Source organism: Pongo pygmaeus, chromosome 19, assembly GCF_028885625.2.
Source record: "Pongo pygmaeus isolate AG05252 chromosome 19, NHGRI_mPonPyg2-v2.0_pri, whole genome shotgun sequence".
NCBI lineage: Eukaryota > Metazoa > Chordata > Mammalia > Primates > Hominidae > Pongo > Pongo pygmaeus.
The window spans coordinates 18,120,505-18,141,036 of record NC_072392.2 but is presented as its reverse complement, the minus strand read 5'-3'; the positions used below and the strand labels follow the sequence as shown (position 1 = coordinate 18,141,036).

At 54.4% G+C, this 20,532-nt stretch overlaps 1 protein-coding gene across 3 annotated transcripts; it reads left to right on the top strand.

Moving 5' to 3' along the window:
- Nucleotides 1-319: 319 nt before the first annotated feature.
- Nucleotides 320-20,059, top strand: DRG2 (developmentally regulated GTP binding protein 2). 3 transcript variants are annotated; one of them, XM_054459187.2, is made up of 13 exons: nucleotides 320-519; nucleotides 5,938-6,098; nucleotides 10,384-10,473; nucleotides 11,131-11,191; nucleotides 11,748-11,838; nucleotides 12,482-12,554; nucleotides 12,688-12,778; nucleotides 13,612-13,709; nucleotides 14,050-14,126; nucleotides 15,922-16,010; nucleotides 16,743-16,801; nucleotides 18,553-18,606; nucleotides 19,244-20,059. In XM_054459187.2, exons 1-13 carry the CDS (start codon nucleotides 456-458, stop codon nucleotides 19,328-19,330), a joined length of 1,095 nt encoding a protein of 364 aa, XP_054315162.1. In that variant the 5' UTR covers nucleotides 320-455; the 3' UTR covers nucleotides 19,331-20,059. The 3 variants fall into 3 exon arrangements, with proteins under 3 accessions (XP_054315162.1, XP_063512687.1, XP_063512688.1); XM_063656617.1 differs by having other exon boundaries at nucleotides 326-519; nucleotides 19,163-20,059; XM_063656618.1 differs by lacking the exon at nucleotides 320-519 and having other exon boundaries at nucleotides 5,968-6,093; nucleotides 19,163-20,059.
- Nucleotides 20,060-20,532: the final 473 nt, after the last annotated feature.

Here is a 20,532-nt window from a genome sequence, read left to right as displayed (position 1 = left end):
TCTTCCAGTGTGGCCCAGAGAAGCCAAAAGATTGGACACCTCCATTTATAGTATAAAATGAGAGCCACTAGGCTTTCGGCTCAGCCCCTTTTCCTTACACTGCCAGTCAGCTGCGCTCAGGGACCCGCAGTTCAGGGTTCAACACAGGCAGATTCCCTCTCTTCCTTGCTTGCTCCTGTCAGCCGCAGCCGTGGGCCAGCACAGCATGGCCGGGCCCCGCCCCGCCCCGCCCCGCCCCGGCCCTTTCCAGAGGTGCGCAGCCTGGCCGGCCCAGCGGGCGGAACCGATAGTGTCTGGCACTTGGCTCGCCCGGACTCTGAATCCCGGAGCACCAGGCGCCCACGAGAACGCTGTTCTCTTTGGCTTCCGGGCGCACGCTACTCTGTCGCCGCCGTCAGACCGGAATTCCCGGTGCCGCCGCAACCGCCGTCTGTGCGCCCACCTCTGCTGCCGCCATGGGGATCTTAGAGAAGATCTCGGAGATCGAGAAGGAGATCGCTCGGACGCAGAAGAACAAGGGTGAGGGCCGGCCGGGCGGGGCCTTCCTTTCTGCCTGCCTCAGTTTTCCTGTCTGTAAAATGGGGGAACAACTCCAGCAGTAATGCTGGGGCAAGATCCGAGGCTGCGGAGAAGTTGCCAGACAAGTGCCGAGGCCGCCCTGCGCGCCCAAGGCAGGGCCAGGCGGGAGCGGGTCTCACGCCCAGGTCTGACTGCAAACGTACCCCAAGAGATCTGATCAGTCCCAGACCGTGTGCCCGAGTAGAGTAATCCCAGCTCACAGAGCAAGCATCTGACCCATCTGACCCAGAGAGAGGCGGAGCTGGGGTTCAAACCTCAGTCTCCTGATGGCTGGGCCTGGGGCCTGGGTCTACTCTGTTGTTTTGGGAAGTGCAAGAGGAGACCTCTCAGGAACAGCCTCACCCAGCAGCTGAGAGCCCACTGGAGCAAGGGAATCAGGACTCTGGAGTCTGGAAGGCCTGGGTTTGAGCCCCAGGTCCACCACGTACCTTCTGTAAAACATTGGAAAGTCACTTCACTTCTTGGAGTCTCAGTGTCCTCATCTGTAAATGGGGTAATACTCCCCTGCTCCATCTTAGTACACAGCTGAGTTAAATTAGATGGCCTTTACAAAGCACTGGGCACATGGTGAGCACTCAGTATTTAAACACCCCAACATAGATAATACATAATGAAGCCTCAAATCTGGACTTTAGAATGTAAGGGCTAGAGGAGCTCACAGAAGAGAGGTGAGGAGAGAACGATGACACCAGGACGAAGTGGGACTTGAGCTGGTTGTTGGAAGGGTATCCCAGGTGGGGGGCCACTGCTGAGACAAAGACATGGGAGTGAGCATGGTATGGGACAGTGAGAACAATCTAGATCAGAAGGAGGGTATGGAAGAGTAATGGGAGATGCAATTGGCCAGGCTAGTGGCTAGCCATTCAGGCTTGTGGGAGCAGGAAGCAAGCAACACTAGATAGCTGGTCCCAGTGTCTGCCCTCCCTTGGTTCCATTTAGGTTTGAAGACCAAGGAGTTGAGGGCCCTCTATGACTCATTCCTTCTGTAAATCTTTTTTGTTGGTTTGTTTGAGACAGTCTTGTTCTGTCACCCAGGCTGGAGTGCAGTGGTGCCATCTGGGCTCACTGCAACCTCTGCCTCCCAGGTTCAAGCGATTCTCCTGCCTCAGCTTCCAAATAGCTGGGATTACAGGCACGTGCCACCACAGCTGGCTAATTTTTGTATTTTTTTAGTAGAGAGGGGGTTTTGCCATGTTGTCCAGGCTGGTCTTGAACTCCTGACCTCAGGTGATCCACCCACCTCGGCCTCCCAAAGTGCTGGGATTACAGGCATGAGCCACCATGCCTGGCCGATCTTTCCTGAGCCTTTACTATGTGCTAGGCACTGTGGTTAAAGAAGTGAACACAGCAGGCATATCCCAGCCCTTGGATCTGACCTTCTAGTTGACGGTCTGAAAACTAGAAATCAAATAAATAAGATAATGTCAGCCAGCAATATGTGCTATGAAGACAAACCAGGGTGATACAGCAGAATATTGGGGGTGGGGAGGGGCTGGGGATTGGGTCTGCTTAGGTGGAATGATAGAGAAGACCACCATGAGGATGGGGCATTTGAACTAAGACCTGAATGAGAAGAAGGAACCGGTCACGCAAACATCTGGGGGAAGAGTGTTCCTGGCAGAAAGAGCAGCTAGTGCAAAGGCCCTGAGGCAGGAACAAATTTGGTTGTTTACAGGTCAACAGGACTGGGGCTGGGGTGCAGTGATGGGACAGGAGGGGGTCGATCATGCAGAGCCATAGGTCATGGGAAAGACTCTGGGTTGTGTTCTAAGGCAGTGGGAGCTGGTGCAGGGTGTTAAGCAAGGAAGGGGCTATTCTGACTTCTGTCTTGAAAGTTCCCTCTGGCTGCTGTAATATTCCATATTACCCGTAAGACCCAAGGAAAATCACAGGGAGGCTAGAGATGCTGCCACTTTGGCAGTGGTAGACAAAGGAGATATAAAGGTGATTAAGACCTAGTCCCTATTCAGAGATGCTCAGAATTTTAGGAGCTGGGATGACAGGAAGGGCCATTTGTACCTGACTGACACCGAATCCTTTTTTTTTTTTTTTTTTTTTTTTTTGAGACTTGCTCTGTTGCCCAGGCTGGAGTGCTGGAGTGCAGTGGTGTGATCATAGCTCACTGTAACTTCAAACTCCTGCATTCAAGCAATCCTTCCACTTCCACCTCTTGAGTAGCTGGGACTACAGGTGTGCACCACCACACCGGGCTAATAATCTCCCAGGTGTGTGCCACAACGCCCAGCTAATTTTGTGTCTTTAGTAGAGACGAGGTTTCTCCACATTGGTCAGGCTGGTTTCAGACTCCGGACCTCAGTTGATCCGCCCACCTCGGCTTCCCAAAGTGCTGGGATTACAGGCGTGAGCCACTGCACCCGGCCAATTTTTATGTTTTTTGTAGAGGCATGGTCTCACTGTGTTGCCCAGGGTGGTCTTGAACTCCCAGCCTCAAGCAGTCCTCCCTTCTCAGCTTCCCCAAAGTGCTGGGATTACAGGCGTGAGCCACCATGCCCAGCTGCAGAACCCATTCTTAACCATTTCTCACTGCTATCAATTCACTGATTCACTTGGTAAAATATTTCCTGTGTGCCTGGGCCCTGTGCTGGAGGCTGGGGATCCAGTCCCATTTCCTGACCTATCGGAGTCAGGGAAGTAAAGAAATCAGATAGTTTTCAGAGTCGAGGAGACAGTAAACCTGCTCATGAGGCAGGAAGCGGTCTGGGGAAGGATGGAATTTACTGTAGATTATAGCTAACTGTTATTGGGTGTCTACTGTGTCCTAAGCGATGTTCTTAGTGCTTTCTGTAAGACTTCTCCATTATTCCACCATCAAAAATCTGCTGAAGTATGGTCAGGCACAGTGGCTCACGCCTGTAATCCCAGCACTTTGGGAGGCCGAGGTGGGTGGATCACTTGAGGTCAGGAGTTTGAGACCAACCTGGGCGACGCGGTGAAACCCTGTCTCTACTAAAAATACAAAAATTAGCCAGGCATGGTGGCACCAGCCTGTAGTCCCAGCTACTCGGGAGGCAGAGGCAGGAGAATCTCTTGAACCCAGGAGGTGGAGGTTGTAGTGAGCCGAGAACGCACCACTGCACTCCAGCCTGGGTGACACCAGCGAGACTTTGTTGGTGGCTCACACATGTAATTCCAGCATTTTGGGAGGCCAAGGCAGGCAGATCACCTGACATCGAGAGTTCGAGACCAGACTGACCAACATGGAGAAACCCCATCTCCATTAAAAATACAAAAAATTAGCTGGGCATGGTGGCGTGTGCCTGTTAGTCCCAGCTACTTGGGAGGCTGAGGTAGGAGAATCTCTTGAACCCTGGTGGTGGAGGTTGCAGTGAGCTGAGATCGCACCACAGCACTCCAGCCTGAGCGATACAGCGAGACTCCGTCTCAAAAAGAAAAAAAAAGAAATCTGCCTAAGAAGTTACTACTGTTAATAACCCTATTTGCAGATTAAGAAACTGATGCACAAGAAGACTAACTTTTCCAAAGTAAAATGGCCCCACTAATGGCAGGGTGGAGTTCTGACACAAGCTCTCACTGCCGTCTGAGACTGGGCAGGGGAAGCCTCTTTGAAGAAGTGACATTTGAGCTGCACCTCAAATGGTGGGAAGGAGCCAGTTCCAGGAAGATCTTGTTGAAATGGAGAGAATCGCCAGTGTGAAGGTCCCAAGGAAGGAATGATGTCAGCATGTTCTAGAAAAGGAAAAAAAGAAAGGCCAGGTCCAGTGGCTCAACCTGTAATCCCAGCACTTTGAGAGGCTAAGGCAGGAGGATTGCTTACAGCCAGGAGTTCAAGACCAGCCTGGGCAACATAGCAACATCTCATCTCTACAAAAACAATTTTTTTAATTAGGCAGTCCTGGTGGTCCTAGTTATTCAGGAGGCTGAGGCAGGAGCTCAAGACTGTAGTGAGTTATAATCGTGCCACTGAACTCTAGTCTGAGTGACAGAATGAGACCCCCATCTCTTTAAAAAAAGAGAGAGGAGAAAGCAACTGTGTCTGGAATGTAGCAGAGTGTGTTGAAGTAGCCAGGAGCCAGGTCACATAGGGTCCTTGTTCTCAGTCTCAACCACGGCCTCCTTTTAGAGCAAAGAGTTTGTAACACCATTTACAGTCCTGAAATGAAATTCCCCATCAGTAATATAACTTGAATTTGAAAAAAAACCAATGTAATACCCTAATAGTAATATAAAGGAGAAGAAGAAAAAGGAAAGTAATTTATAATGAAAATGGTATTTATTTAAGTACATAAATGCTGGAGTGCTGCCAGGATCTAACGAAGTTACCCTGAAGCAGTAGAATGCTCATGCCTCTAGGTAGAATCACTGGGGATGTGACAGCCACGATGCAAGTGTGTTGTGTTGGCCACTGAGTTACGCCCCAAGAGGGGCTGCCATGGCAACGTGGGATCCCAGAATGGTGAGCAGCTTCAGGTAAAGTTTCAGACAAAACATGACGTAGTCTTCCCTTCATATACACAATAGTTGCATTCCTGGGAATTTCAGTGTATATTAACACTGTATAACATGTCCTGTGTTTATATGTAAACAGAGCTAGGTTCTAGGCCTGGCGATGCTAACCCAGGTTTTCCCTCTGTGGATGCCTTTGGGATGTGACAAGTCATGGACTTGGGACAGTTCTCCTCAGCTACACAGGACTGACTCACCTAATAGGGCAGCTGGTTTCCCTGCCCCCTGCCCAATAGATGCCAATGCGGACTTCACCATCAAAATGAACAGAAAACATCTCCCAGAATTTCCAGAATGCCCTCCCAGGAAGCGGTGCCACCTCTGTTGAGAACCATTGGTTCTCAGTAAGCTGGTGAGGTCTCAACAAAGAGATGGGATTTTTTTTTTTTTTGAGACGGAGTTTCACTGTTGTTGCCCAGGCTGGAGTGCAATGACGTGATCTCAGCTCACCACAACCTCTGCCTCCTGGTTCAAGTGATTCTTCTGCCTCAGCCTCCCAAATAGCTGGGATTACAGGCATGAACCACCATGCCCAGCTAATTTTGTACTTTTAGTAGAGACAGGGTTTCTCCATGTTGGTCAGGCTGGTCTCGAACTCCCGACCTCAGGTGATCCACCCACCTCGGCCTCCCAAAGTGCTGGGATTACAGGCGTCAGCCACTGCACCTGGCCTAAGAGACTGGATTTTATCTTAAATGAAGTGAGAAGCCAAGGGGGCCTTTTAAGCAGAGGGGTGGTTTTTTTTTTTTTTCCTCCTGATCTCCTTGACAGCAGTTGCTTCTCAGCCAGCACTTGGCGACATGTGGGCCCTGCCTGACCCCTGGGCTTGGACACCCTGGCCACTCATCTTCTGTCTTGCTTTCCATCCTTTAGCCACTGAGTATCATCTGGGCCTGCTGAAAGCTAAGCTCGCCAAGTATCGGGCCCAGCTCCTGGAACCGTCCAAATCGGCCTCGTCCAAAGGAGAGGGCTTTGATGTCATGAAGTCGGGCGATGCCCGTGTGGCGCTGATTGGATTTCCCTCTGTGGGTAAGGTCAGTGATGGTCAGTGTGGGCCTCGGGGAGGAAAGCAAGAAGTCATCTTTCAAACAGGTGACCATCCAGGCTCCCCTTGCTGCCTTTCTGCTTAGCTCCAGGGACACAGAAGACCTGGCCTCCCCCAGGGTCAGATCCTAGCCCTTTATCATCCTAACATGGAGGACGCTCTTTCCTCTTGTCAGCAGATGTAGCCCTACTTGGTCTTCCGATTCAGTCATCATGCACAAATACTTCTCGAGTGTATATCTCGAGCGGTGTCATGTGCTGGGCACTGTGCCAGGGACTAGAGACATAGCACGAACGAGACAGAGCTGTGTCCCTGCCCACATAGATCTCCCATTCTTGAAGAGAAAGGACAGTAAATAAGTAATAAGGTGCATCCAGTGGTGAGGAGTGGGGGCTGGTGAGTGACAGGGCAAAGGTCTGCTAGTTATGACAGGTCCCGACAGGTTTCTCTGGCGAGTGAGTATTTGGGCAGGGGCCTGAAGGAAGTGAGGGAGCTTGCAGAGTCCTGGGTGAGAACCTTCCAGACAGAGGGAACAGTGAGCACAGAGGCCCTTAGGCAGGCGCTTGCTTGGTGTGTCCAGGGAGGCCCAGGTGGCTCCCTGAGGAGCACAAGGAGGGCAGAAGACAGAGAGGATAGGGGCTTATGGGCGGCCGGAAGGACCCTGGCTTGGATTGAAGAATGAAACTGCAGAGTTTTTAGAAGGTTTCTTCGGCCTGGTGCGATGGCTCACGCCTGTAAACCCAGCACTTTGGGAGGCCAAGGTGGGTGGATCACCTGAGGTCGGGAGTTCAAGACCAGCCTGACCAACATGGAGAAACCCTGTCTCTACTAAAAATACAAAATTAGCTGGGGGTGGTGGTGCATGCCTGTAATCTCAGTTACTCGGGAGGCTGAGGCAGGAGAATTGCTTGAACCTGGGAGGCAGAGGTTGCGGTGAGCCGAGATTGCACCATTGCACTCCAGCCTGGGCAACAAGAGCAAAACTCCATCTCAAAAAAAAAAGAAGGTTTCTTCTGGAAGTTGCTCTGTTTAGCATATAATCTATATTGGTTTACTTTTTTTTTTTTTTTTGAGAGGGAGTCTTGCTCGGCTTACTGCAACCTCTGTCTCCTGGGTTCAAGCAGTTATCGATCAGCCTCCCGAGTAGCTGGGATTACAGGCATCCGCCACCACGCCCATCTAATTTTTGCATTTTTAGTAGAGACGGGGTTTCACCACGTTGGCTAGGCTGGTCTCGAACTTCTGACCTCAGGTGATCTGCCCACCTCGGCCTCCCAAAGTGCTGGGATTACAGGTGTGAGCCACCGCTCCCGGCGTGATTTACTTTTATGTGAGGAATAAAATAAACATCATTGCAGGGTTTTGAGCAGAAAAGAGAGATGTCTGATCAGCTTTTTTTTTTTTTCTTTTTGACGTATAGTTTCACTCTTGTTGCCCAGGCTGGAGTACAATGGCGCGATCTCAGCTCACTACAACCTCCGCCTCCCAGGTTCAAGCAATTCTCCTGCCTTAGCCTCCCAAGTAGCTGGGATTACAGGCATGCGCCACCCTGCCCGGCTAATTTTTTTGTATCCTTTTTTAGTAGAGATGGGGTTTCACCATGTTGGCAAGGCTGGTTTTGAACTCCTGACCTCAGGTGATCCACCCCCCCTTGGCCTCCCAAAGTGCTGGGATTACAGGCGTGAGCCAACGCGCTCGGCCTAAAATAAACTTTTTATTTTAGAATAGTCTTAGATTTACAGAAAAATTGCAAAGGTAATACAGAGTTCCCATATACCCTACACCCATTTTCCCTGGCAGTTAACATTTTACACCAATGAATGTTGATGTGTTCTTGCCTCAAGTCCGTGCTTTATGCAGATTTCCTTAGCTCCTCCCCACTGTCCTTTTTCTGTCCTGAGATCCCACATCACAGTTCAGTTGTTATGTCTCCTTAGGCTCTTCTAGACAGTTCCTTAGACTTGCCTTGATTTGATAATCTTGACAATTTCAGGGAGTACCATTCCCATATTTTGTAGAAAGTCCTTCAGTTGGGGTGTGTCCGATGTTTTTCTCATGGTTAATCTAGGGTTATAGTTAGCAAGGAAGGCCACAGAGGTAAAGTGCCATTTTTATCACATCACATGAAGGCCACATACTGTCAACACGACTTACCCCTGCTGATGTTGATCTTGACCACCTGGCTGAGGTGTGTCAGGTTTCTCCACCATGGAGACGCTCTCTTCTCCCCTTGCCCTGCCGCTTTGGGGAGGGAGGTGACTGTGTGCAGTCCAATTCCATCGCCCCCTTGAGGGGAGCATCTACAGAAACTGTTTGGAATTCTTCTGCATGGGAGATTTGTCTCTCTTCTCCCATTCATTCGTTTTATTCAATCATTTATTGATATCTGTATGGACTTGTGGGGGGTTATTTTGTGCTTTGGGGTCTAAATCCATACCATGTTGTTTTGCTGCTCAAATTGTTTTAGCTTTGGAGCTATTTTAGTTGGCTTCTTTGATGTACTTCCGCCATTGTGTTTTTCCAGCACTTCCTCACTTTCTGACACTGCAAGATGCCCCAGGCTCATTTTGTATATTCCCTGCCCTGGCCTAGAATCTGCCATTTCTCCAAGGAGCCCTGGTTCCTTTGATTGGAGAATAGCATTAGAAACTACCATCTGGGCACTGACTTACTTTTTTACAGAATCACTGGCTGTTGTGTAGATGGCAGGCTATAGCAGGGCAAAGTGGAAGTGGGACAGTGGAGAGGTTGCTAGAATATAGGCCAAGTGAGCAACAACCAAAGCTCTGGACAGGTGCTGGGGAGCAGCTTCTAACTCAGTTCAGCTGAACAATTTGAGCCCACACCCAGTTTCCACTGCTCTGGGCCAGGCATGGGGGATGGTGGTAACAGCTACCTTTTCTTGAGTGCTTGTTGCAGGCTGGGCAGTGTTTAGTTTTGTTTGTTGTACTGTCTGCCTATATGATTGGTATATGTATCAGAGAGAGAGAGATTGATAGAGAAGCCGCTCTAGTTACCAAGAGCCGTGACCCTTGAAGTCTGGGCCCGTGGCAGATCCCACCTGCCTTATTGGGAGTATAGGCTCTCCCACCGTGGGAGGGCCCAGGTCTTACAGGGGCCAGACAGAATCAGGGAGTGGCCCCGAGGTTGGTTGCTGGCTGTCTCAACAGCCATTGCTCTCGGGGCCACCCTGTCTATCCATATACCTGTCCACTCCACCAGGTTTTTCTCATTTCTTGAGTTTCCAGGAGATCCCCAAGGCTGAGGGTTTCTGGATTTGGGGACTCGATGTATTTCTATCACATGCCACATTCTGGACTTGAGAGGTCTAAGGGTGCCTTGGGGAGGGTGCCCCCAGTCTTCTTGCCAGTCAGCCAGGAGGCAGGGTCTGGATAGCTGGCCCTGCAACTCAGAGTCTCAGGTTTCTTGTTCCCGGGGCCCTGCTGATTCGGATGGGGCAGAAGGCATGGGGCTGGGCTTCTTCCCTCCCTAGGTCTGCCCACTGCTCGGCTGGCCTTCTCAGCCACAGCATCTATCACTGAGATGTTACAGTGTTTGGAGTGAGGCACATCCCTGGCCTTATCTTTTTAATCCCTGTGCAGTCCTGTGAGGCAGGGACTGGGTTCATGCCCATTCTACATGTAAAAACCCTGAACTGAGAGTATGGAGTTTCCTGCCCAATCCCAGGACACCCCGGCAGAGGCAGGATTCAAAGCCAGGTTTCTCCAACTCCCAGCCACAGTGAACAGTGGTCTGAGTGGCCACATCCACATCTTCCCAGTTCCCCACTCCCTCCCTGTGACACCTCTCCTGTCAGCTGTCTCTGCCTCAGCCCAGGAGGTTGGCATCTCCTTGCACACCTCCTCACACCCTCCCTGGGTACACAGCATGTCTGGGTACTGGTTCCACGAGTGCCGTGGGACTGCCGCCTGCTTAAAGTTCTCTGGGGCCAAGAGGGCCTGGAGGATTGTGTGGGGCTAGGGGAGGCTCCTGATGTATATGGGGAACCCCATCAGAATCCAGATCCCTGCCTCTACCTGAGACAGTCCTGAGGCCTCCAAGGAACAGATGGGCCCTCTGTTGTCTGACCCATCCAGGACAGGGCCAGAGGTGAGCCCTCTGGCTGGGAGGTCTCTTCACAGCCACCTAGGTCACCAAGCCGAGGGTGAGAGGGTCTCCTCCTGCTGCCTGCACCTGCAGGCCCCCAGCCCCGGGGCCTCTCCCAGAAGGCCAGGGACAAGGCTCCTCAGTGCAATGATCTCCTTTTCTCCTAGTCCACATTCTTGAGTCTGATGACCTCCACGGCCAGCGAGGCAGCGTCCTATGAGTTCACCACTCTGACGTGTATTCCTGGGGTCATTGAAGTAAGTGGGTGTGCTGGGCCCAGAAGGAGAAGGGGTGCATGCTTGTGTTTGGACTTGTGCCTGTGCCCGCCTTGTGTGTGAGTCAGGGTGGATGTCCCCATGTCAGGACAGGCTCTGGACTGAGCTGCTTTGCCCTCCAACACTGACACTTCTGGGGATCCTAGCTGCTGGACCCCAGAGATTCCTGGTGGGGCCTGGAACTAGCAGGTCAGGCCAGCATGTGGCTACTCTGCCTGGCACCCCCTGTGCTCTCCTCCCCAACACCACCACAGCTCTGGTCACTAATTGCTGCTTGGCTGGATCCTTCTGCCTCCCCATGAAGCTTCGCTGCCTTGGACTGTGTTTGCTTTGGGCAGCTGAGTGGTATGGCCTTAAGTTCCCCTGGTGAAACAATTTATTTGTGAAGTGCTGGTACCATCAGTGATGAGTGTTGTGGGATTGGGAGATCCTGAGCCCTCCCTAGGCGGCTACTCAGCTCATAGGCTGTGGTCTGCACCGGGCTGGGATGGTGACAAGGCTCAGACTTGGCCACAGGTTGGCACCTGGGTTTCCCTCAGCCCCTGAGCCCTGGGGCCATTCCAGATGTCTCAGATCCAGGCAGGACCTTTCCAGTGGAGGCCCAGCCTTGCCTTACCTTTCTTCTCTTCTGCATCCTAGTACAAAGGTGCCAACATCCAGCTCCTGGACCTTCCTGGAATCATTGAAGGCGCAGCCCAAGGTGGGAGGCAGGGCAGGTGTGTGGGAGGCAGGCTGGAGCTCTGTTACTGATCGTTGAAATTGGGTGTGGCTGTCATGGAGATCACTCTGGACCCCTGGTCCATTATCCCGCTTTCCAGAAAAGACAGGTTCCAGTTCAAATCCTTGGCACCAAACTAGCCTTGTGATCTTGGGCAAGTGATTGGGTATCTCTAAGCCAAGCCTCAGTTTCCTCAGCTGTAGAATGGGCATAATAATACTTCATTTACAGCATAGTTTTGAGGATTTAAGTGAGGAAATGTTCAGGAAGCATTTAGCCTGGGGCCTGCCACATGGTAGGGGTGGACGTAGGACAGCCGTTAGTATCCTGTTACTCCTTTTATGATGGTGGTGTTGGATTTTCTTCTGAAATAAGTCTCCGTGAGTAAAACATGTGGATTAAAGAAAAATGCCAAGCTTGTGCTAGTATGTGGCAGAGGCTGTGGTAGGTCTGCAAAGGACAGGAGTCCAGGGCACCATGGGCTGGGTAGCAGTCACACGGGTCCACGTATGTAACTGCATCCCTCCCACCCATCCAGGAAAAGGCCGTGGCCGGCAGGTGATCGCTGTGGCGCGCACGGCTGACGTCGTCATCATGATGCTGGATGCCACCAAGGGAGAGGTGCAGAGGTCCGCAGGGTGGGGCGTGGGGCAGGCTCACATGTCTGGGGAGGGCCGATGTGTCCCTGAGCTCGTACTGGGCGGCCTGTGGGTGCTTGGCTCTCTCACACGTGAGAGTAGTGGTAGGACTCGTCACAGACTAAACCCAACACCACCCAGCCTATGGCGTCTTCTCCTCAAGGCTTGTGTCCAGCCAGCACAGAGGCTTCCTGGGACCGGGGGCCAAGGGGCTTGGCCTGGCTCTGCTTCCTGTTCAGAGGCACAGGTGCCTCATCACTGCCCAGAACCTGCCAGGAGCCCAGCCCCAAGCACAGAAGCATTGTTCATCCACGTCCTGGCAGAGGGGTACACCAGGCCTGCCTCCTCAGGACCAGAAGGAGTACCCTCATGTGGTCACCTCGTGGGGGCTCCACCACTTGCCTGTGCATGCCGAGCGTAAACCGGGCCAGTCCCCTCTGGGACTGTGGCAGAGTTTAGAAGCTCCCTGCAGCTCTAGGGCATTGGGAAGGAGTGTTCTCCGGGTTGCTGGGGAAGGGGGTGGAGGAGAGAGTCAGTCTCTGTCTGGGTGGGCAGTGACGTCCTGCGTAACAGGGAAGCTGTGCATCTGGCTCTGTGGACAGCCTGTGAGGGGCTTATGGGGTGCTCTGCCTAGGTCTCTGCTGGAGAAGGAGCTGGAGTCTGTGGGCATCCGCCTCAACAAGCACAAGCCTAACATCTACTTCAAGGTGAGGCACCTCTCTGGCCTTCAGGCCAGGGGTGTGGCAGTTTTGAGACTGCATTGGCTGGCGGCTGAGGCTGTGGGACCATTGCTGTGACCCCTTGGTCAGCAGTTCTCCCCATCCCTCTCTCCTCTTTCAGCCCAAGAAAGGCGGTGGCATCTCCTTTAACTCGACAGTCACGCTGACCCAGTGCTCGGAAAAGCTGGTGCAGCTCATCCTGCATGAATACAGTATCCTTCCCTGAAAGACACGTGAGGGAGGGCAGCCACCACCGTCAGGGCAGCGGGGAGACTGACCAAGACAGGAGGCCTCGTGGAGCAGGGTGGCAGCAGGTCACCCCCACTGCCCCCGCTGTCCATTCAAGCAGCCTCTGGGCAAGCTCCAGACTGCCAGGGCTGCAGCCGTGCACTTGACAATGGCTTCCTGGCTCCTCACCGAGTACTGGGCACTGTGGTAGCCAGATGACATCCGAAAGAAAAAGATGTCATGGGAAACAGCCTCTGAGGATGGGGGGTTCCTAGGCTGGAGAAGCCCCAGGGAGAGCTGGGGAGTGGGTGGTGCCGCTAAAGCAGTGTCGGGGGCTGGTTGGGTTCTGGGGCCCTGGGGATAGGGCAGGGCCTCGGGCAGAGTTATCCCTGGCATATGGAGAACTCTTAGAGTCAGCTGTGAGCCCCTCATTGCCAGAGGTGTGCAAGCAGAGGCAGGGTGGCTCCCAGTGGAGTCCTGCATGGAAGAAGCTGGGTTCGACCAGCTTTCAGATGCTCCTGGTGCTAAAACCCAGGCTTCCCCTGAGGGGCTTTGGGGATTCTAGCAGGTAATTTTTTCTCCCCGCCTAGCTGTCAAGATTAAAACTCTGTGTTGATTGAAACTTTTATTTATTGTGGTCCCTCTGGGGAAGAGAACAGAGGGCTTCCAAAGCATTACAATCTTGTAAAACCTCACAAGCAGATACCTCCACGGTCCCATGCAGCCAGCATATTTCCTGCTAGGCTTTTTGGGGCCCTCCGCTGATGGGGGACAGGGGCAGCTGGTGCACAGGTTGCCCTTAATCGGAGCCCCTCAGAGATCTTCAACGCGGAAGTACTCTTCCGAGAAGACTGCTCCCCGGATGAGTTCATCGATGTGATCGTGGGCAACCGGGTGTACATGCCCTGCCTGTATGTAAGTGCAGGAGGGGACTTGGCCACTCGGCCTGGCCAAGCCACTGGCCTTTCCACCACGTGCATTTCCTCAGCTCCCGGAACCTTGTGAGAGAAGCAGAAAGAGTCTGAGGCTCTCCCCTCCCCTCACCTCACCTCAGTGGCTGCTTGGATGTTGCAGACATAGAGGGCTTGAAACCAGGGTTCCAGCCCAGCCTTCCCTAACCTGAGGCAGCAAGGGGAGGGAGGGCGTAGACTCAGCTCTCCAAGGAAGGGCTGCAGCTGGCACAGGGCGATGGAGGGCCCTTTCCTGGATGCCTTGCTCCTATCCTCAGCACCAGCCTCCACCTTCTCAATCTCAGGTTTATAACAAAATCGACCAGATCTCCATGGAAGAGGTGGACCGCCTGGCCCGAAAACCCAACAGTGTGGTCATCAGGTGAGGCCGCTGGCATCCTGCCACTCTGCTGTCCTTGCTATGGGTTCTGACCCCAGTCGTCAGGCCTCCCAGCCACTTTGGCTGTGGAGGAGGAAAAGCCAGCACAGCCTCCAGCAGCACACAGCCCTCACGGAGCCCAGGACTTCCTGCCCAGGGCAGAGCACTTTGTCCATGAGGCCAAGGAGACACTGCAGGAGGGTCCCCTTCATAGCTGCTGGAGGCATTGGCCCGTTCCAGTTGTGAATTGCCGTGGGTAGGGTGGGTGATGTCTTGTGGGCTCTGGTTAAGAAAACAAGGATTTCATCAACCAAGGTTGAATGGCTAAGAGGCTTCTTAACTTAGGCCAGGCGTGGTGGCTCATGCCTGTAATCCCAGCACTTCGGGAGGCCGTGGCGGGTGGATCACGAGGTCAGGAGATCGAGACCATCCTGGCCAACATGGTGAAACCCTGTCTCTACTAAAAATACAAAAATTAGCTGGGTGTGGTGGCGTGTGACTGTAATCCCGGCTACTCAGGAGGCTGAGGCAGGAGGATCACTTGAACCTGGGAGGCGGAGGTTGCAGTGAGCCAAGATCATGCCACTGCACTCCAGCCTGGGTGACAGAGTGGGACTCCATCTCAAAAAAAATAAAAGAGGCTTCTTAACTTAGTAGTGAACCAAGGTCCCCCCAAGAAGCCCTGGGTGTGAGCCTACCTCTCCTGGTGCTCTGGAAGGTGTGGCTTCTGTCTGACCACAGCTCAAAGGGAAAAAGGGAACTAACGTTCTCAGGCCCTGGCCACCCACTTCCTGCCCTCCTTTGCAGGGTGGGTCCCTGGGGTGCCACCTGCACTCTGGCTGTTTGTTCACTTGCCACCACAGCCTGGCAGGCTCCTCTTTGGGGCAGACTGATTCAGGTGCTCCACTTTGCTGGTTTCCTGACTTGAAGCGGGCACTCCACAGCTTCACAGTGAAGCTTGGCCGACAGTACTGAGAGCTCAGGGACCAAGAGGCTGGACAGCACAAATGATGGATGAGGGTCCCAGCCTGAGCACAAGGACCATTTTGTGGTGGTTGTAGCCACCACAAAGAGCAGTGTCGGTTCTACAGCACAGCCTCGGGTCCTCTCCTCCTGCTGTGTCCCAGGCCTTTGAGGGGCTGCCATCCTCAGGGCGTGAGAGCTTCTACACCTTTACCTGCTTGTGCTTAGAACAGCTCTACAGAAGTCAGGACACAGCTTGGGGTCACACTGCAAACCTTCAAGCCACTTGCTTCCAGTATTTGGAGCAAGGCACATCCCGGGCCTTATCTTTTTAATCCCTCTGCAGTCCTGCAAGGTAGAGACGGGGTTCATGCCTGTTCTACATGTAAAGGCTCTGGTGCCTCCAGAGCCTTGGTTCTCTGCTCTTCTTGCTGAAATCCCTGCTGGACTTCCTGGCAGTCCCTTGCTCCTCTCAACAAGGAGTGAACTGTGGGTGTCAGGGTTCCTAGCCTTTGCCCATGGTCCCGTCACAGCCCCCGGCCATCTCCCCACGGCAGCCCTTCACTAATCACACATGCTGCAACCCTCCACAGAGCACAGGCTTGCCAGCCCCTAGGAGAGATGCTGACCCTGGTTGAGTGTGACCATGATTGGTGCCCAGAGGCACTGGCGGCAGAAACATCAGGCTACCATCATAGTAATGGGCTTGTTTCCCTGTGGGTACCAGTGGGCCGCCTGGCCAGTGGAGGTTGTCCCCTCCAATAGTGAGAAGTGGAGACCCCAGCCTCTGAACTCACAGGGGCCCCTACCTGACTGGCCGCCTCCCTCTTTGCAGCTGCGGCATGAAGCTGAACCTGGACTATCTGCTGGAGATGCTTTGGGAGTACTTGGCCCTGACCTGCATCTACACCAAGAAGAGAGGACGTGAGTTGCGCTGCGCGTAGCTGAGAAACAGGCTGAGCTTCATCCCTAGAAGGCTGCCAGGCCGGTGTGTGGTGCCCAGAGACCCCACACCGGCTCTGGCCTGGCTTGTCTAGACACACCTCAGCTCTTTTCCCTTCTCAGCACTGGGCACTGCTGGTTTCGAGGGTACCCTGGTTGGGCAAGGCTACCTTGGCGTCCCCACTGGCTGTAGCAGTCAGTGCCCTCCTGACCTCCCCTCACAGTGACAGGCCCTACCACAGGAGCATTAGGGACCTGAATCCACAGGAGCCACCCCCATGTCTAACTCCTGCCTATCCTCCTGGTGCACACACACACATGCCCTGGGGTCCCAACTGCTGAATTCGGATCAGTTTGCATCAACCCTGACTTTGGCAGCAAGGAGTGAGCTACAGCTTCCCTCACTAGACTCCAGCATCCGTTCGCGCCCTGCCCGTTCAGTCCAGGTCCTGGTCTCTGTCGGTGCTGTCACGGCAGATGGGTGGCAGGCACTGTGAATCCTAGACTTTGATTTTGAGTCACTGTGTTAAGGTCAAGGTCGTAGAATATGGAACAGGGATCTATGTGGAGGGTGTGCTGGATGTCAGGGGGAGGTTAGGCCAAGGCAAGCAGACTGAAAGGGCCTCTGTGGCCAGCTCTTCCCTTGTGCAGAATCACGAGGTGGCAGTGTGGGCCCTGATGTGTGGCTGACGTTCTCCCCATCCTGCCCTGCAGAGAGGCCAGACTTCACAGACGCCATCATTCTCCGGAAAGGGGCCTCAGTGGAGCACGTGGTGAGTTGACAAGACCTGCTGTGACAAGGGGTGGGAACTCTGCATGCCCTTTGGGGCTCTGTTCTGCCTGAGGTGCCCTGGGCCGGGGGTGGGCTCTGCTAGTCTCACTCTCAGATGTCAGCACAGGCTCTGGAGTTGGACAGCCTGAGGCTGCGTCTGCAGCACCCCTTCTTAGCCGTGTGCCGAGCCTCTGACCTCTCCTGTGAGGTGAGTGTGCTGCCTGCCCCCCGGGTAGTCAGGAGGACACGTTGAATGAGGTCGAGTGTGTAGGGCACCCAGCATGCTGCCTGGCTCTGCAGAGATGCTAGTAACCCTGCTTCCATGCCATTCAGGCATCAGTCAAGGAGAGTGGGGAGTGGCACCAGCTCAACACAGAGGTCAGGACAGCAGCTTCAAGGAGGCAGCCTGAGCCGGCTTATAGGACTAGAGGGTCTGGCAGTGAAGAGTTGGGGTGGGGAGCATCCCAGGTAGGGGAGCAGGCATGCACAGGCCCCAGGGGAGATGGTCTGGGCTCAGGGAGCAAGAGGCTGCCTTTCCCTGTCCAGGATTCTGTCACCTGAACATGACCCTGCAGGCACAGATGGTGGCCAACCTTCGGGTCACATGGCCGTCCTCCTCGGCTGATGCTTTCCTGGTGTTGTTTTCCTCAAGCTCATTTCTTCTTGGGATCTGTATCCTGGAGGCAAGGGACGCTGTAGACCCAGCTGTCCCTGCAGCCCCTTAGGACAGTGGTGGCGGGGCCTGCAATCTGGTCTCATGCATTCATTCATTCCGCAAGCCCAGCCCCAGGTCTCTGAGTGCCACCCTGGAGGTGTTAAACAAAGAAGGCCAGGCAAAGTCCCATCTCCCTCAGGGCCTAGGCTTGAGATCACAGCAGGAGGAGCCAAGGAGACTCACGATTACCCTCCTGAGTCCCTTCAGTCACTCACAAGTGGCAATGCTGGGCAAGCTGAGTAAAAGAAAACCCATCTGCAGACCAGAGTCAGCCACCTTCCCATCTGTGTCAGGGAAGTATTCCTGCAGGCCTGGCGCTGGCCTCCGCCCCAGGGATGCTGGGCTGAGGCGTTGGGTCTCCCACCAGGGCCTGGAAGACCTGTGGGCGTGTGGGAGGAGGGGTCGCATTGCAAAATTGCAGAGTCCCCTCCCCGCCGCCCTCCAATGTGCTACCATCAGCGTGGCAACCAGAGGTCTACACTCTCAGGGCAATTGCTGGCTGCCTCCTCCAGGGTCTCTTTCCAGTTTCATGTGACATCTGGGACCCCTGGGATCTTCACCCCTACCAAGGAGCACTGAAGTTTATACACTGCCCTGGGACTTGGGGGTGATGTGATGTGTGGGAAGCTTCAGGCCACAGGTGGGGCCAGGAGGAGTGAGACATGGTGACCAAGCAGGGGGTACTCCAAGCTATCACCCTGTCCCATTCTGAAGGAGCATCTGTTCAGGCAAGGCAAGCAGAGGGCCACTAGCAGCCAGGCCCCTGACCTTCCTCTGGTGGCTTTGGGAACATTCCTAACTAGGCACCACAGCTGGCAGACCAGGAGTGGGAATGGCAGGGCCACCTGCAGCTGTGATTGGGTGGCTGTGTGCGAATTGAGCACATCAGTCCTCCACACAAGGCCCAGACTGTGTGGGCACCTGCTGCAGGAACTCCTGCCTCTTGGCCTGTGTCCTGAGCTTTGGGTGTGCGGCCAAGCTTGGGATGGGGTTAGGTGAAGCCTCACCTCTCTACCTGACTCTCTTCTGTCCTCCAGTGCCACCGCATCCACCGGTCACTCGCCAGCCAGTTCAAGTACGCCCTGGTGTGGGTGAGTCTCTGGGTGGAAAGCAAGCAGGGGGTTAGACCCAGGACAGCCCCTGGGTTAGGCATGAAGCAAGGCATTCACACTCTCTGTGTAGTGTTCCTGTCCTTCCTGTGGGGATTGGCATGTCTGTGTGTCTGTCCTCCGTAGAATGTACATGCCAACCCAGGGTAGACATAGGCCTTCCCCACCCTTTTATTTTTCTGGTGGTTTTTTTTTTTTGAGACAGGGTCTGGCTCTGTCTCCCAGGCTGGAGTGCAGCCTCGACATCTGTGCTCAAGCGATCCTCCCACCTCAGCATCACAAGTAGCTGGGACTACAGGCACACACCACCATGCCTGGCTAATTTTTCATGGAGACGAGGTTTCGCTATCTGGCCCAGGCTGTCTCAAACGCCTGAGCTCAAGTGATCTTCCCACCTTGGCCTCCAGAAGTGCTGGGATTACAGGCATTAGCCACTGTGCCTGACCCTCCTCCACCTTTGAGATCCGGGATGGTCAGACCACTGCGGACGTCCTGCTGCCTGAGGCCCCCACCTTACGCCATGGCATTCACCCTCCAGGACACACACGCCCGGGGATATCTTCCTTGGCCTTGGCCAGTCCAGGCTGAAGTGACCCCTCTGCCCCCATTCCTCACCCAGGGCACCAGCACCAAGTACAGTCCGCAGCGGGTGGGCCTGACCCACACCATGGAGCACGAGGATGTCATCCAGATCGTGAAGAAGTAACGGCGCCTGCTGGGCCTCCCACCCACCTGCCTCGTCTCCCTGGGGAGGTGGTCCCGCTGGGACACACAAACACCCAAACAGAAAAATACGAATACACGTACCCCAGGAAGGGGTCCCTCAAGTCTCTGCTATTTACAGAAGTTTCTTCAGTAGGCAGACGAAGAGTGTGTTGGGGCAGAGGAGCTCAGCTGGAGGTATTTCCCATAAGACTGAGCCCTCTCATGGGGGTTTTGAGTTTGTAGTGCTGAGCCTGCATCTGTGCCCCGCAGCCCCCTGCACTGAGGGAGCAAGTTGCCCACCTGCCCGCCAGCCAGGGCCTAAAGTAGATGGCATGCTCAGTGCCAGGCTGGTAGCTGGGCCTGTTTGGGTCCCTGGAGGCGGTGGCTGCTGTCACGGCACCTCACTCCCTCGGCTCCTGCCAGCTTCTCTGACACTTGGGTTGGGGGCCCTTCCAGGAGGAAACCCCCTTGGGTGCCCCACACAGGGCTCTCCATGATGGGAACCAGCGGTTAGTGGCTTCAAAGGCCCAGCTGACACCCTCCACAGCCTAAGGGGTGTCCTAAAGTGCCTCCCCCTGTATTCCCCCTCCCAGGGCAGCCCCTGCCCAGCACAAAACCCCAGGACCCTGGCTCTGCATGCCTGGGGCAGGGACTTTTGAGTGCAGGATCTGTATTTTCTAAGTCCCCAGTTCTCCTGGCTCTCCTTTCTGAAATAAAGGATTGAAAACGGTTCCTGTTCAGACTGAGAACACTTTGTAAACTTGCTGAACAGTAGCCAGGTTGAGTCAGGTGGGCACAGGTCAGGCATTGGGCCTGGGGGTTGGAGAGGGTGGAGCCTGGGCCCCAAGGCAGACCCAGGTCTTGTGTGGCAAGGAGAATGCAGGGTTCCTCACCCAGGCACAGGCAGGCTCTGCCCAGGGAGTTGGTGGTCAGGGGTGTCAGGCCCAGACTGGCCCCTCCAAAGGGGCCTGGCTGCCAAGGTGGGCAGCATCCCAGGAGGCCCTTGTGACCATCTGGGCTGGCAGGGGGGCTTTGTGAGAACAAGGTGGCAGGTCATTTCCTGTTGCCTCAGAAGTCAGGAGTAGAGGGGCTGGCAGGGGCTCGATGAGTGCCTACCTGTGCCAGGGACTGTGCCAGGCCCCCCACAGTATTCTGCTGTCCCCCGGAAGCTGGTGTAGGCTGCACAGTTTGTGAGTGCAGACC

Coding starts and splice junctions, on each gene's coding strand:
- DRG2 (XM_063656617.1), top strand. CDS start 456: ATGGGGATCTTAGAGAAGATCTCGGAGATCGAGAAGGAGATCGCTCGG. Junction 12,555..12,687: donor AGCCTAACATCTACTTCAAG/GTGAGGCACCTC, acceptor CTCCTCTTTCAG/CCCAAGAAAGGCGGTGGCAT. Junction 13,710..14,049: donor TGTACATGCCCTGCCTGTAT/GTAAGTGCAGGA, acceptor TCTCAATCTCAG/GTTTATAACAAAATCGACCA.